Raw genomic sequence first — 18,160 nt, 5'->3', positions numbered from 1 at the left:
CTGAGGTAAAATTGGTTATTTAGATGTACATCTGAGGGGCAGCTAGATGGTGCAGTGGATAGAGCACCAGCCTTGGAGTCAAGAGGGCTTAAGTTCAAATCCAGCCTCAGACACTTACTAGCTATGTGGCCTTGGGCAAGTCACTTAACCCCAATTGCTTCACTCTCCCCAACCCCCCCCCCAAAAAATAGATGTATGTCTGAATCAAATTTGTGAACTTAAGGCTTCAATGGTTGGTTTGAACCTTTTTTCAAACAAATGGTTTTGCAGCTCCTACTTCTTCTGTTTTCATTTGTGGCTACTCGCCTTCATGCTGTTTATAGTCAGTGTCACTAGAGGAACTATGAAAATGGAAGATAATAAAAGCCAGGGAAATTAGTTAATATATGTTTAAGATACCTGGAAAACTGGTATTTACAGTTTTATATTATGTCTGCTAAACTATACTACTCAATGTTTGGGAAAGAACATGAAAGTAGCAAGAAACCATCATAAACTCTCTTTGCAAGGCAATTTGTAAAAATATTGACTTAGCTCTAATGCAGAATGTCAGTTTCTTCAGCAGTGTGCTAAATATTGCTTTTCTCTTTATCTGATTTTGTTTTCTGAGTCTAAATACATTTTAATCAATGATTTTACTGACAGTACTTTGGGGGCCTGTTTAATAATCAGATTCCCCTGAGGGCCTTTCCTAACCTATGAGAATGACCCATTCAAGTAATACAATTTTACAGAAAACAGCAAGATGCAAAGGGAGCTATGCCAGTGAGACTGAGGCATACTTCTCTACATTTGGTCTGAAGTACTGACTCTCACTAAGTTTATTCTCTATAGGAAACCATCAAAATGAGTCAGAGTCCAGACTATAAGAAGAGAAGGTCTGATGTTATTGTTGGCTGTCTACAGAGGTTAAAAGGCCATGTTTACATATGCTGTACATATAAGAGCTTGTTCATGCACAGAATCCAATAAATTAATAAAAATATGGTTATCATCATCCTCAACCTATTTTATGGTTTTTAAATCAATGACACATAAGACTATTCAGGGGTGGGGAACCTGTGGCCTGGAGGCCACATGTGGCCTTCTAGGTCCTCGGTTGTGGCCCTTTGTTGGAATCCAAAATTCACAGAACAAATCCCCTTAATAAAAGGATTTGTTCTATAAAACTTGGACTCAGTCAAAAGGCCACACCCAGGGACCTAGAAGGCCACATGTGGCCTCAAGGCCACAGGTTCCCGACCCCTGTCACTATATGATAATACCATATATAACAATATCAGCTGCAGAAATGTTCATGTGTATCTCTTTTTTAATCTGGTTTCAGAAAATGATGATAATCTAAGAGGCATGAAAAACAGATTGGAAAATGCTAATGAAAAGAATGGTGACCTCCTAAAAGGTTTGAATGACACACTGGGAAAGTTATCAGCCATTCCAACTGGTAAGCAGAAGCAATAATTGAGAACTCCATTGAGCCTGGTCATTTCAATCTGTACCTTGGCAATTTTAATATCTTCCCTAAAATAATATTCTTAATGGTTGGTAGTACCTACTTAATACTTTCTAATTATTAATTTCTTCTCTGTGCTTATAAGGAAGATATACTACAACCTATATAGTATTTTCAGTTTAATTTTTGTCACTTTTTTCCCAAACCAAACATCTGTAGGCCTATATTGCTGAGGAAGGAATAGCCATATTTATATTATATTATTTCACTAACTGCAAGGTTTGAATTAATGGGAAGGAAAGAAGTCATAATCAATCAGTAAAGCTTTAGCCCTGGTTTTATTGGAGCTTCAAGATGATGGTAACTAACTCAGGAGTCTAACACATTCCACAGACATACTCAGGGAAAGCCCAATATTTGAAATATTTTGACCTTCAAAAAGGCCTTGATGACATAGCATTGTATAGTGAATATACAGCTTAATAATAGTTCTATAAAATATGTTTCTGTAATTTTCCCATGTTATGTACGCTCAATATAAATCTGTTAAATTGAAGTGACCAGAAATCAGTGTTCTCTATGTTGTGATCAAGGAGATGCATATATGTGTGTGTGTGTGTATATATATACACATGCATAAAACAAAAATATTGATACCCTTATTATACATATAAATGGTTTTATTTCTGTTTTGCTTGCTTACTATTATTTTTCCTTATCAAAAAGAGGTGGTATGTTTTTTCTTTTAGAAATTAAAAATCATAAAGTTTTCCAAAAGTCTTTATCCCCTGCACCATAGAAAATAAAGGGGTACTCCCTGAATGTCCAGTGTTTTAGTAGCTAAAAATGAATGTATTACAAATATATACATAGACATTACACACATATATATTATTATTATATATACACATTCTAGTATTCCAGTGGTTCTGTTTCACCTATAAATATATAGGTGAATATATATATATATATATAAATATAGAAATCATTACATAACAGAAGCATTAAGGTATATATATTTACAAATAGTCATTTGGACTTTATATAACCCATATGATAAAATGTATGTAATCTATATGCAGTCTATGTGATAATCAAAGTATATATCTAATTTATATTCAAAACATACATATATGCTTTATATGTACTCCAAGTATACATATATCATATGCCATGAAGAGTATATGCATATTATGTACATATATACATATATACATATGTGTGTATATTTAAAAGTCTCCATGTCCTAAAATTAAAGCCAGAGAGTTCATTAATGTATTAATTTTGATGCTGGGAATTAGAATTAAATCTGAATCCTCATTTTGGTGAATCTATGTGGTTAATGAAGATTAATTTTCTGTTTAATATGTTGAACAGCAAATCATAGTTTTCCAAAAGTCCATGTCACCTGCTCAGCAGCAAATGAAAGAAAACTTACAAGAATTCATAATGCTTTAATACTTGAAAAATAATAATGTGTATGTGTATACTTTAAAATGTCTCCCTGTCCTAAAATTGAAGGTAAGGTGTCCAGCCATTCATTTTTTGTCTCTGGGAATTAGGATTAGATTTGAAGCCTCACTTTGATGAATCTATATAAGTCTTGAAGAGTAATTTTTCTTTTTAATATGTTGAGCAGCAAATCACCATACTCCCTTGTGTGGTGAGCATTGAGAATAATCACTTTGCTGTTCTGACTTAATCAGGTACTCATAGTAGAGGTTACTAAGAAAATTTAACTTGACTAAAAAAAAAATCTTCATTTTCTATGACTGAGACTTAAAGTTCAGTCTGTTTTGTTTGGAAAGAAATGGTCTTGAGGTCAACCAACCCAGGATCCAACTTTGACAGTCACAGATGAAACCGTGATAACCTGACCCTTTGTTTTGATTCTCCTACTCTCTGCTGCTGACAGATACAGCTGCAAAGTTGCAAACTGTTAAAGACAAAGCAAGACAAGCCAATGATACAGCAAAAGATGTCCTGGCACAGATTAAAGATCTCAACCAGAACCTTGCAGGCCTGAGGAACAATTACAATAAACTGGCAGATGATGTAGCCAAGACAAATGCTGTGGTGAAAGACCCTGCCAAGAACAGTAAGCTCTTATATTTATTTTTATTATGACTTTTGCTCCTTTACCCTAAAAGTATATCATCGAATCGGAATGCTGAAGCTGAAGATCAACTTTAGCCCAATTTCACAATTTCACTCTAGTATACCAATGGATCTGTGCCCTCATCAGTATAATTATTTCTTTCGTTGATGCACATTGCAACACATCCCAACCCAAGACACTCTTATTCGTGTCCTCATTAATTCAGCACAGGGAATCCACCTAATGTCCAAGGGGTTTTCCTTGAGTTCTCTTGACATTTCAAGGCTACCAGTGGGGCTCATAAATCCATAAAACAATTTTTGATTTTATAGGTGAAGAACCTGAAACCTAGAAAGTGTAAGTGACTTAATCCAGGTGACAGAGCGGTTTGGTGACATAGTTAGAACTAGAACCTAGGATATTGAATACCCAGTCCAGTATCCTACCCAACATGTCACATGGCAGTTAGATAATGATTCTGAAACCTCCCATGGTGGTTTGACCCTTGATATAAATACTTGCTGGTCTTCACTGTAATGGAATACATAGTTGTAATCTCAACAAAGTTGTAAAATGCTCAGAAAATAGATGAAGTCTCCTAGGATTCTGGAGCTATTAAATCTGAACTTCAGAGGAGGCCCAAGAGTAAAAACAAACCATTTTCATTGGGGACTAACTTTTGATGATGATGTTCCAAGGGCTTTTGCTAATCCTAAAGATCCATATGTTGATTTTGATTGCATCCATATTAGTTCTCAAATCTTATAAACATTCCTTCTCCAGGAAGGAATTTGGAGAGGCTCACTTCACCCCGCTTCTAACCAGCAGCTCTCAAGATCTTTTGGCATAAAACCAGTAGGGCATTAGGCTCATTGAATTTCTCTCAGAAAAACAGAGTATCTCTTATGAATATTCCTCAAGAGAGGATGTCATTTAATAAGTATTTGCAAAGACACAAAGTTTCAGAGAAATTTCTCACTCAGTATTATCATGCAAATTATCAAAAACAGCTTAATAATCATAAAGATAGAGACACACACAGAGCTTCCTTCTGCAGGCTAAAAAACCAATAAGACCAAATGGTGCTCTGAACTGCTTTACACAGTATTTCCTAAAAAGTTGACTAAAACTCCAAATTTTTGTAAAGCCAATATTGTTTTCCCCTTGTCATGATTTAAAAATGATTTGTGTTAACTTTGAATGAATTTATAAATGATGACAGCTCTTAACACATTCTATGTCTGTTTTATTTATTTTTTTTGCTATCAGCTTCTCTATTGAGTGCAGTCATTCTTGTTCTCTAAATATAAGATGCAAAAGGAAAGGTTTCTATTCAATGAAACATGGCAATGAATACTTATAACATGAAGAATAACTCCAAAGATAATATGATTTTATAAGGATTTTTTGAAAAATGTATATATTGGTTTGTCATAAAATGGGGATCATTTGTAATTTATAGCCTCTTATGAAAAGCTCAGAGAATTTCTTGGATATGTAATTATATTATCTAGTCTCTAAAATGTTTTTCTCATAATCTGTCTTATTTTCTCCCTTTTTGCCCTTCCACATCAAAATCTACAGAAATCAGTAAGTATCATTTAACTTACAAGTAAGCAATTACTTATAAATGTTTCTCTGCCCCTGCACCCTCCCAATGCTTCTGCTTTACATCTGCTATTTTGGTGCTGCTCTAGGAAAAATAAATCTTATTTTTTCTGTATTACCATATTACTACCCACCATGACGAGCAGAATTTTCTCTTACAGAAAAGCCAGTAGCAATGTATAGATTTATTTCATTTAATTTCATTCATTCTTGACACTGGGAAGATAATATCATGAGCTGTGTACCTGCAGCAAAACTTGAATTGTATGTATGAGTGTCATGCTTCAGTACCACCTAAATATTTTAGTACAGAGGAATATAGAATACTTATAAATTGAGCTAGGATTTCAGATTACTTTCTTGCTACAAAGTTAACACTAATCAGAGGTTTTATTGATGCTGTGTACCCCAAAACATGGTCTAAGCAACCCCATGAACCTTTTTTTTTTTTGGCAATCCCTTTGGGTCAACATAAAAAAGTCTGATTGGCTTATTGAAGAGTAAGAGGATCTAGGGACTTCACCAAGTCTCAAATGGCCCTTACTGTGACTCTTTCCCTTGTGACCTCTAAATATATTGCTGGCATTCTGTCAGCTTTTTTTTTTCCTGGCACCAAATTAATTTGTGAAGCTTTGGTGTGGTATTAAGAAGTTGAAGGAAAAGACAATGAATTATTGAAAGGTTACCAGAAAAGTAAAAATTATAGTTATATTGAAGATCTGCAAGGAAGAAAACAATGTTTTTATCTGAGCCAGAGACATGGCAGTTCAAAAAAGAAAAAAAAATCATGAAGAAAAAACTTTTTCTTTCAACTGTGGATTAATCAAGTTGCCAATCTATTTTGGTCATTTTTTAAATATTTTAAAAAGTATTCAAATTCTGACATTTATGAACACGAGACTAATTTTGCAAAAGAACAAAAGACCTATTTCCAAATAAGAGGTTTAAAAGATAATCAAAGATTCACTTTCATCCACTTCTGAAGATGAACCACCAGTGGGTCAATGTCAGCCACATGGGACATTTTTCACAGTGTAACCTGGAATTCAATTGTGGGGCTTGAACTGTCTCACTTTCTTCAGGTTGTCAATGATAGAGTAGATAAAACAGAGTCTTGTTGAGTGAATAAATTACCTTAAATCAGGTGAAGCTGCCAGGATCTTAGAATAAGAAAAGATAATTATACCTCTAAAAATGTCTGACTTCCTCCAAGGGAAAAAAAAAATATTACATTCTAGGAGTCTATGGAACAGTATGTCTAGACACTAACCAGTCATTCATTGTTTCTACTCAAAGCACCAGAAGGAAATGAGTTTAAATTGTAGTATAAGATATTTAAGTGATATGAGAAAATACTTTTTAAGGATTTTTCATCAGTGGAATCCTTTCTTTGACATATGCAACAAGAGCAAAAATTAAAGAGGGTAATTATCCATGTTTTACCTGTAGACTGGCATATGCAGTTATGAATTGAAAAAGAATGGCAGAGTAAGGCGATCTTTTCAAAGAATATTCCATCAGCTTAGTTTCATAGCTAAATCAATGTTCTCTGAAGTCCAGTTCTATGACTGGAATTAGGAATTAAAATAATAACAACACTGAAAAAAATCATCATGCTATTTGCCTCTGATGCAGGCTTAAAATATAATCACCTACCCAAAGTGGGGGTCTCATTCTCACCTCAGTTTCTTTGGCCTAACTAACATACTTATTATCATCCTAATGCTTCCTCTATTTAGTAACCATGACTTTTCCTTACTGCGTGGCTAAGGAGAAATTCCTATTCATGTAAGCAAGCTGAACCACCTGCATAATTTGTGATTGTTTATCTTTGGTTCTGTGAAGTTGCAGATGCAGATGCCACCGTTAAAAATCTTGAGCAAGAAGCTGATCGGTTGATAGACAAACTCAAGCCAATCAAGGAGCTTCAGGATAACCTGAAAAAAAATATCTCTGAGATAAAGGAACTGATAAACCAAGCCCGGAAACAAGCCAATTCGGTAAGCTACTTTTTCCTATTTCTCAATATTGTGCAGTTATTGGTAGTAATTGGTCCATGTTATTCCCAATGGAATGACTTTGTCAGATTACACACTTGCTGTCTGGTCCTTTTCTTCTATGGGCATGTGATTCTAATGAGAAGTCAACAGGCATGGGATGAAAACAGGAAAACAGTAATTATTACTTGGACATCCAGAAACTATATTTTATAACATTTACAAGATATATTAAAGGGTAACAAGGGGGACAAAGGCTCTCATTAATTATCTTTGCATGATGACAGGATATAGCATCTCTGTTTAGAAAACCAACAGGATTTAAAGAATCATCACTAATTATTAACTTAGCTATCAGAGTGACACAACATTTTATACACTTCCCTGGAGTATAGTTCAGAATATAGGCAGCAAAATCCATGTCAAAGCTTCTATAGAAGCTTATTTTCATCAGATTCAGTTAAGAGAGATCAATATTTAAATGTTCTAACTACAATGAATGGATGGATGACATTGCAAAATGAACAAAACATTTGGCGAGTACTTTGCACAGTCGGCATTCAATAAATATTTGTTGAATGAATGAATGAATGAATGCATTAATGAATTAAATCAGATAAGGAAGTAGCAGGAAATAATTGAGGCTAGGCAGTCAATCAAATAACAAACATTTATTAAGCACATTCTACATTCAAAACACTATGCTAAGCTCTGGGCATACAATGACAAAAACAAAATGGTCCCTACCCTCAAGGAACTTAGATTATATCATATGAAACAACACAGAATCATAGAATTTGAGAGTTGGAAGGGATCTCGATGGCCATCTAGTCCAACTTAGATATGAAAGAATTCCCCAGTATGGCATACCCTACAAGTGGTCATCCAGCCTCTGCTTGAAGACCTCCAAGGAAAAGGAACCCTCCACCATGGAATGGTGGAGCCAGCCCATTCCATTTTTGGAAAGCTCTAATTATTTTAAAAACAATTTCTTGGGATCAAGCCTAAATTTGTCTCTTTGCCATTAGCTTCTTCCAACTCTCCAACTATTTGACTCCATGTTGATATCTGTGATAGACACATACTTAGATAAATATAGAGTGATGGGGGAAGGAAAGGCACTGGCAACTCAGGAAATCAAGGAAGTCCTCATGTATGAGGTGGCACTTGAGCTGAGCTGAGAAGGAAACAGATATTGTAAGAGGCAGAAATTAGCTCAGAATATCTGACATGTCTGAGCTTCACAGCATATGCAAAGCCATGGAGATGGGAAATGGGAGGTCCTATGTGAGGGACAGCATGTCATGTAGAGAGGACTTTGAAAGGGCGTTCACAGTTTCAGGATCACAGGATCCAAGGATTAAAGCTGAATAAGATTTTAGAGATTATCTAATCCCATCCTCTTATTTTACACCTGTGAAAACTAAGACCAAAAACAATTAAATGATTTGCCCAGTGTCACACAGAAAGTGACAGGACAGAGATTTAAACCAAGGATCTTTGTTTCCAAACCTAACATACTTTCCCCTGATTCATTTAATGTGGTAAAAAAAATGAGTTATTTTTCAGGTTGCTAATGATATAAATAGGTCCTTTTTAAAATGTCACAGTATTGGGGGGCAGCAAGGTGGTGCAGTGGATAGAGCACCGGTCCTGGAGTCAGGAGGACCTGAGTTCAAATCCGGCCTCAAACACATAACACTTACTAGCTATGTGACCCTGGGCAAGTCATTTAACCCCATTGCCTAACCAAAAAAAAAACAAAAAAAAAATTTTAAATGCCCCAGTATTAAGAGAAAAAAAGTGCTTTTGGCAATAGACTTTATCCTTTTTGAAAAAGAAAAAGTGCAAGTAAGGAGTATGAAATACTGAAATGCCTTGTCCTTTTCCTCAAATATTGTCACATGATTACAAATTGTGAACATCCTTTCTTCCAGTTACTTATGGGGACTATTAGGTTCATTGCAGAACATTTTTGGAGATGTTGCCCAACAGACTTAGGGCATAGTCGCTAAATACCAAAGCAAACCCCTGACTGAATTGGCCTGTGATCCAAATTCACTCCTTACAATCAAGAAGAGAACAAAAAATTCATCATGTTTAAATTGCCCATTTTAAATCTAACACTAACGAATAGATTCTCTCTTAAGTGTGTGCTTTGGCTTTGAACAGCCCTGGATAATCCAAGTTTAGCAAGAATATCTAGATTTTATAGTAACCCAGAGCAAATTATCTGAGTGTCAGTGTGCCTCCTTCCATTTGGCAAAGGTGACAACCCTAAAAGGGGCCAAAGCAGTGACTGTAGGATGAAAGAATTCACAACTGATAAAAAGGAAACTTGCTAGAAGGAAAAAAAAAAAGGTGTTACAAGGAGACAAAGATTGAGGAAGCAGCAGTAAGGACAGAGAAAAAGAGGATTACAAAGGAGAGAGCATCAACATGTATCAGCTAATTATGCATGTGAATCAAAGGACAACATGGACAACAAACGTGAGATGTAGACTTTCATTCAAAATCAGATATATTTACTGAGTACTTGCTATATGCAAGCAATCCAGTGGCAGAGATAAGAAATATAACTCTAAGTACCATAGGGGAATTACATAGCACTTGGGGAGTTCAGAGAACCAGTCAGAGGAATCAAGATGGAGGATATACTCTGTGTATATTAGTGTGTTTATATATGCACATGTACACATTTATACATATATGTGGATACATATGTATGTACATATATGTATATATGCATGTATAAATGCATAGAGGTACACATAAAGATGTTAATATGTAGTCTTATGGTGGATATGCCAGACTTTTTAGGTAAGTAGATAAATGGATAGATAGATGTGTAAGTAGGACATTTATTAGATATTTATTATATGTGTTTAATGTTGGGAATAAAAATACTAAAAAAAGACAGTTCCTACTCTCAAGGATCTTATATTCTAACATGGAAAGATAAAACATAAAAGGGAACTGGAAGTATAGGGTGAGGAAATCTACAGGGTGGACATTAAGGCAGAGTCATCCAGAGGTGGTCAAGGCACCTGGTAGGGAGTTAGAACAGTCCAGAGAGTAGGTGAAGCTGGGAGCAAAGTGCTGTCTACCCCATCAGAAAGTATCAGGATTATTTCATTGCGGTTCCTGGCACATAATGGGCTTGTAATACTTATTGATTGATTGACACTGCACTTAGGCTGGCTCTTGAAGAATGGGTAGGAATTCAAAAGTCAGAGATGGAGGATACCATCCCAGATGGAGAACAGGGGTTAGAGCAAAGTTATTTGAATACATAGCTTACTACTACCACCACCACTATAACCCTCTATTAGATTGTAAATTATTTTAGGGCAGGAGTTGTGCCTTGTTTTTAACCCCTGAATTTTCAGCAAGCAGAAAAGTGCACTGCACATAGTTAGAGCTTAATAAATGCTGAATTGAGTACAGCTATCAAACTGGATTTTCCCCTTTCAGCCATCTCTGAGTGTTGAAATGTCACCCATTCTCCTAGGGCCAGACCAAATGCAGTATCACTTAATAGCTATGTGACCAGAGGCAGGCCACTTTACCTATATCGGGCTCAGTTTCCTCATCTATAAAATGAGGGAGTTGGACTCTATAGATCCCTTCCAACTCTAAATTTACAATCCTATGCCTAAAACATAACTCATCATCATCATCCCCTTTCACCCACTCATTTTCTGAACTTCCCTATTTCTTTTAAGGGTACTACCATCCTTTCAGTCACTCAGGTTTTTATCTTACTGTCATCCTTAACACCTAATTTTTCGCTGCCTCATATATCCAATCAGTTGCCGTGTGTTTTCAATTCTTCCACAGCCTTTCTCTCATCTTTCCCATTCTTTCTATGCACATGGCTAACATCCTAATTCAGGCCCACACTATCTTTGCCTGGATGATCACAACAGTCTACTCATTGGTCTCACTGAATCAAATCTCTCCTTTCTCCAACTCACCATCCACAGAACTCTTAAAGTGATTTTCCTAAAATACGGGTCTGATCACATCATGCCCCTGCTCAAAAAACTACAATGACTCCCTGTTCCCTCTAGGATCAAATATAAACTCAGGCACTTCAGGCCCTTGATGATCTGGCTCCAAGTTACTTTTTTTTGTCTTATACATTATTCTCTTTCACATACTCCATTATCAGTCAAATCGACCTTATTGACTTTATCTTCCTCACACTCAACATCCCATCTTTTGTTTCCATTGTTGTTGTTTTTGTTCAGTTGTGTCCAACTCTTTGTGACCCCACAGACCACACCATCCATGGGGTTTTCTTGGCAAAGATACTGGAGTGGTTTGCCATTTCCTCCTTCCTTCTCTGTTTCTCTACCTTAGTATTAACTGCCCTAAAGTACACTCCCTCCTCACCTCTGGCTCTTAGGATACCTGCTTTCCTTCAATAGTCATTTCAAGCAAGACATTCTATATTCTACTTTTCCTAAACCCAGTTTCTAATCTCCCACCCCAACTTACCTTGCATTTGTTCTGTTTATACATATATAAGTTGTATACATACACACACACACACATATATATATATATATATATAAAATGTCTATAGGTACAGTCATATGAGACATGCAAACATCATTTTTCTTTCAAAAGATCAGAAGTATACATGCAGCTCCAAATATAATTTGTCCTAACTGAAGATGACGCTTTGATACTTCATTAATCTGTACTAAATGGCCTGTCTCTAATATATTTGTTTGGCCCCAACAAGTGCTAGAGATGACAAAGGAGCTTAAGACGAATCTTAAAGTAATGTTCTTTTGGTTCGTTGATTTTCTTACGGAGTGTCTGGTAATCATTTAAAATAAATGATCTAGTTACTAAATAGCAAATTACAGTAGAAATCCAATAGATGTGCTTATGGCATCTTCAGTAACGTCTAATTGAGTTCATGATGATTAACTGGTAAGTAGCACAGTTATGAGAAATGCCTTGTAGATTCCTCATGATTGAAGCTTTTTTGTTTTAGAAGACTTATCAAAGAATTACAGTAAAATTACCTATAAGTTTCAGAATAGAACTTTCAGAATAAGAAAGAGAAAAAGAGAGACACAGGCAGACAGAGAGACAAAGGGAGACAGACAGAGAGGAGAGAAAAGAAGAGTGGCATAAGGAATAGGAAGGGATAAGGAGATGGCAAGGAAGAAGGAAGGAGAAAGAATAGAGAAGGAAAAGAAGAGGGAAAGAGGGTGAAGGGGAATGGGAAGCAGAAGAAAGAAAGGTTCATTTATAGAGAATTATTCTATAGAGCCCCTCAAAAAGTAAAATTCACAAATGCCATATGGAATAGACCTGTCCTAGAGAGATTATGGGGCAGCTAGGTGGTGCAGTAAATAGAGCTCTGGGTCTGGAGTCAGGAAGACCTCAGTTCAAATGTGACCTCAGACACTTACTAGCTATGTGACCCTGAGCAAGTCACTTAACCCCGTTTGCCTCGTTTTCCTCATCTGTGAAACAAGCTGAAGAAGGAAATGGCAAACCACTCCAATAATAACAAAAAAAAAGACCAACCTACTCTATATCATAAAGTGAAAATAGAGGTGATGGAAATTGGGTATCCACGGTCACACAGCTAATTTACACTTGAATGGGATTTAAGCCCAGGTATCATCTAATTCCATCTCCTGTGCTCTTTCCTCTATGCCACACTCCTTCAGAGCCTTTCCCTGTTACTATTCCTCCCAGCCTCATATCATCTAAAGATTTAATAAGCATGCCATATACATCTTCATTAAAGTAACTGATAAAAATGTTACAGAAAACAGGGCCAAGGACAAAGTCCTGTGATATTACAGGTCGACATCAATCACCCTCTCCAGTTTGCTCAGTCAATCACTTTCAAACCCAGATAAATTTACAACAATCTAGCCTCCATCTCATCGACAAGGATATTATATTGTGCCTTGCTTAAATCCAGTGTAACCTTTGACCCAAAGAGTCATTTACACAGGACTCTGTCTTCCGTGGTGGAGATTGCTTACTTAATGCCCACACTTAGTGAGATTTGGAGTTGATAAGAGTGAGAGTGAAGAGTGATTTAGGTTCTTTGTGTTTCCTACTTTGAGAGGAAAAGACGGACGTATGTAAACCTCTCTTCAGGTCTATGAAGGGAGCAGAAGGCTGTGGGAAGAGACTGACATGACACAAATGGAGCTGGCAGTCTCTCCCATCTCCTTATCCCCAGCTTACCACACTAGAGACTTCAAGGAGTTGCCCCTTGCATAAGAACAAAGATTCTCTCCCTTGGCTGATCTTAGTTTTCTCATTCTCAATAGAACAGCTTATTTACTCTGTATTACCTGGTATATATTCTCCAATACATACTGTCTCTAATTTCTCTTTTGCTATCAACATGGAGAAGTAGGTTTCTTTGTCATTTGCTATGTGTTTTCCTGGGCCATCTCCAGTCATCCTGATCTATAGCTTGCCACTGGACCCAGATAGCTCCAGAGGAGAAAGTGAGGCTGGTGACTTTGCACAGCCCTCCCTCACTTAAATCCCATTCACTTGCATGTCATGGCACCCCCTCCCTGATGTCATGGTCCTCTTTGAGAATGAAGGACAAACCACACACAGCAACCACAGCTATGTGTGTTCATTGTGGAGCTAGCCTCTGGTTAGAAAGGAGTCAAACCTTGGGTATAGAGCTTGGGCACTCCTTCCACATTTAGGAATAGTGATCAGGAGCTATAGATTTAACCTAAAATTATACTACTAATAATTTATGCTAATAATATTTAAAGGATCAGATAAATATAATCACATTTATTTGGTTGTCAAATCCTATCTCTTCCAACTTCTCAATATTTCTCAGAACAGCCCTCTTTTTCTCACTGCTATCAGTCTAGTTCCAGGCCTCTACCTCCTACCTGAACTACTGTAGTGATCTGACTAGTCATCCTGCCTGATTTCTCCCCTTTCCAATCTATCCTACATACTGCTTCCACTCCTGGACCTCTCACACTGGAAGTACTTTCCAGCACTGTGACCGCTATCTCAGATTGGATGGTTCCTCCAGTATGTTCATTTTAAGGAAAATATTCGGGCCAGCTATATCTTCATTCCTCTCTAGATTATACTCCTAACTATCTGGACTTATTCTACCTTTCCCCTATGTGGGTACCCATAAACACACATCTCAGCTTCATTTTATGTGTTGTCTTCCCTCATTAGATTCTAAGTTCCTTGAGGGCAAGAACTGTCTTTCTTTCTTCTTATATTTGTATTTCTAGCATTTGGCACAGGGCCTAGCACATAATAAGTGCTTAATAAATGTTTGTGGACTTGTCATATATGTATGTGTATGTGTGTGTGTGTGTGTGTGTGTGTGTGTGTGTGTGTGTGTGTGTGTGTGTGTGTGTGTATTCCCAGGCCTGATTATTAGATTAATAGATTATTAGAAAATCCTCATCATCTTGCAAGATCTCATCAGCCTTGGTACTTTACCTCTGATTCAAAGATGGAGCTCCCCTCTTTCGAAAGTGGAGTCATGAACTCCAAAACCTTCGCTTAAGTGGGGAACTCAGCTCAGAATATCTCATTTCTCACCTGGCTGCACTACTCCGAGACTTCTTTGACTTCTCCTCTGTGTTCCCTGTCTCTCCCCCACCCTTCTCAGCTTCTTTTTATATGTTGTCTTCCCTTATTAGATGGTAAGCTCTTCAAAGGCAAAAACTGTCTTTATTTTTAAGTTCTTGTATCCTCAGTACCTCCTATAGTACCTGACACACAGTAGGTACTTAATGAATGTTTGATTATGACTATGACAGAAAAACAAAACCAAGCACCTTGCCCCCACCAAAGGGGGAAAAAAAGGAAAGAAAAGCAGCTGAAATAGGAAGCCTTGATACAGAAGGAGATTTGGATATTCCTTCTCAAAAAACATGCCACTTCCCTGCTTAAAAATCTACAGTAACTTCACACTGCCTATTGAATAAAATATAAGTTCCTTAATCTGGCATGCAAATCCTTTTATGATCCATATCTAACTTACTTTTCTATCACATACAATTAATCCTCTTCACACTTTGTATGTTTCTGCCAAATAAGATTCTTTGCTCTTCCTCAGTCTTGCCTTTGTGCAGGCTACCTTCTCAGTTCTGGAATTTTCTTCCTCTACATCTTCATTTATAGAAATGTTTCTCTTCTTAAAAATCTGGCTCAGGTACTCTCCTCAGAAGCCTTCTTTGGTCCCCTAGACCTGCTGACTTTAAGTGATCTTTTTATTTTGGGATCTCATATACTCAATGCAGTTATCCTATTAAATGTACAATATTGCACAACAGCAATATTTGTATCTGTTTCATGCCATATTATAAAGTCTTTGAGAGAAAAAAGTTCTGTCTTGTTTCATGTTTGTATTCCTAGCTCTGTCCTAGCACAGTTCACTATAATTCAAATTCAATTTAATTCAGCAGTTTTCATTGAGCCCATTAGGTGGCATTCAAAAAACAAAGACAAATGTGAACCACTCCCTGCATTCAAAGAGCTTGTCTTCTACTAGGAGTTAACATATACCAGATAAGTACATTTTTTTTAAATGTGCAAAGTAATTGAAAAATAATCTCAAGGAAAAGAATACTAATAACTGGGGAAACCAGGAAAGGCATCCTCAAAGACACAGTAATTTGAAGGGAACTAGGGAATTCTATGAAGCAGAGATGAAGGAGGGAGAGCATTCCAGACATGGTGGACAGCCTGTGCATGGAAGCAAGAGACAGAATACCATATAAGGAGAGTAGCAATGAAGCTAATTTAGATGAAATATAGGGAAGTTGGGGTGAAAGGGTTTGGGTGCAATTAGTTCAGAAAGGTAGACTGGAGCCAGATTGTGAAAGGATTTAATGCCCAACAAATACACGTTAAACCTAGAGGCTTTGGGAACCACTAGGGTTTCTTGAGCAGGGCAGAGGTACCGTGCCTTAGAAATATCCATTTGTCAGCTAGGTTACATGGTAGCTGATCGGTGACTATTATATGTAAAAAAATGGGACTCTTCATTAATCATTTTTGTCCTCTCCTTCTCACTCTAAAATTGTTCCCCTTTGTACTGAAAACAAAGATATAATAAGAACTGAATAGTTTGATGCTTCTCTGTCATACATTACCATTTTCCAGCCACCCCAAGCAATAGTGCTATCTCTTCCTTAATATTTCTCTTGTTTTGAATCATAATTTAAAAAATAACTTTGGCACTTTCCTTGCATTTATGGATGTCCCAGCTAATTCTTAGATTTAACATTCCTGAAACTATTCTTAGAGGACCATATCACTCAATTACCTTCCCCTGCTTCCATGTTCCACATGGTTTGCATGTGTGTGTGTGTGTGTGTGTGTGTGTGTGTGTGTGTGTTTTAAACTTAGTTATCAATGAGATCCTCTGCCACTGTATCAGTATTTTTAGACAATGCTCACTTTTCTTCCTCATTGTAATTGTCTGTGTAAACCCAATTCTGAAGCCCATTGGTGTGGGACTTTCTCCTCATTGGTAAAGATCCATGTCCCCTGCCTGGATAAAGGGCAGGGCAGAGTTGGTAAGAACTGGAAAGAGGAGAATTCTTCAGTGATCACCAATGAGGAGAGAGTCTTATACCAATGGGCTTTGGGAATGGGGATACATCTGTATTTATATTATCATAATTCCATTGTTCTTGAGATAGCTTGACTTCACTCTGACTACATATAAATATACAAATGCATAATACATACATAAATAATATGTTATAATAATATATGATAATATGTAATAAAATATATAATATGTAATAAAGATTACATAGAATTTTTCCAGGACTTATAGTTTGCAAATCCCAGATTTTGGTTTGTATATTGGACTGCCAGAGTAGCAGTAAGGCATTTTGTTGAGTTTTGTTTGTGTTTGGTTTTTGTTTATCCTGTGTAATATCTTCTGATTTATGATATTTGGATAAAAGAATATTTCTCAAAATCTCAATGACTTACCCTCTTACCCCCAAATTTCTATAATTTGACCATGATTTTGTCTATTTCTGTAAGTACTGAACTGACTAATCCATAGTTTTTACTCATGGTTGAAGTTAGAATGCTACTTGAATGTAATTGAAAAGTAATAGGAACCTTTTTCACTCTCCCCACAGGGCCTTCTTTCTTAGTACTCTATAGTCATCTGAAAGCTATTGATCAAAAGAAATCTTTTTTTCTTTAGCAATAGAAGTTGCTAATTACATTAGTGATTGCAACTGGAAATGATTCCTTAAAGGCATTTACAAAGATGTTAGTTCAGCTTCACTTTCATTTCTTGGCAACGTAATGAAAAGGGGCCATTTTACTCTGAAAGTTTCTGTGTTTCTAATACAAAGATTAATATACTTATTGTTGGAACATCTAGAACAAAATCTATTCAGCTATTTTCAATTTTAATAATACAGGGGAAAGGAGAGGGCAGTTTTCCTTTTTAAACTCACAAAAATTTATTTGTTACTTGATTTCAAATAATTCAAAAATCCATGAATTTTAAATCTTGAGATGTCATTTAAATAGTTTTAAGAAGAAATATTTATTTTTGTTTCAAAAGTACCTTCTGAAAGTGATTTGACAGAAACTTTTGCCAGAGCTAAGGACATATTGAAAGGAGTTCCAAACTACTGCACTTTAGAAATTGGTGAATAGTTTCTAAAAACTATCAATTATTTTCCTTTCCTGGTTGGTGGTAATTGAAGAAGGGTAGAGTAAAGGCTGGTGAATTTAAGAATATGTCATTTGCGTGTTTCAGAAAGATAGTAGTGTCCAGCTTAAAAGACTTGGAATTATGGAAAGCTGTCTGTCCAGATCTGTGTGAGAAAAACACTTCAGTGCTCTCATTAATGAACATAATGTGCATGTGGGTACTTTATAATATTATTTGATGATAGGAAAAAAAACTTCAAAGAACAAAAATGATGACTCCTTTGTGGTTGTTTGGAATCTACTTCAAACTTTCTAAGA

At 36.3% G+C, this 18,160-nt stretch overlaps 1 protein-coding gene across 1 annotated transcript in view; it reads left to right on the top strand.

Moving 5' to 3' along the window:
- Positions 1–18,160, top strand: part of LAMA2 (laminin subunit alpha 2) — a 790,327-nt gene that overhangs the window by 701,885 nt on the left and 70,282 nt on the right. Inside the window, exons 42-44 of the mRNA XM_078155150.1 lie at positions 1,328–1,444; positions 3,369–3,551; positions 7,005–7,159. Coding sequence (XP_078011276.1) covers positions 1,328–1,444; positions 3,369–3,551; positions 7,005–7,159 — 455 coding nt within the window. The remainder of the gene's footprint in view (positions 1–1,327; positions 1,445–3,368; positions 3,552–7,004; positions 7,160–18,160) is intronic.

This window comes from Phascolarctos cinereus, unplaced genomic scaffold, assembly GCF_003287225.1.
Source record: "Phascolarctos cinereus isolate Bilbo 61053 unplaced genomic scaffold, phaCin_HiC Scaffold_5;HRSCAF=322, whole genome shotgun sequence".
NCBI lineage: Eukaryota > Metazoa > Chordata > Mammalia > Diprotodontia > Phascolarctidae > Phascolarctos > Phascolarctos cinereus.
The sequence above is the reverse complement of the archived record's forward strand: the minus strand, read 5'-3'. Positions and strand labels throughout refer to the sequence as shown.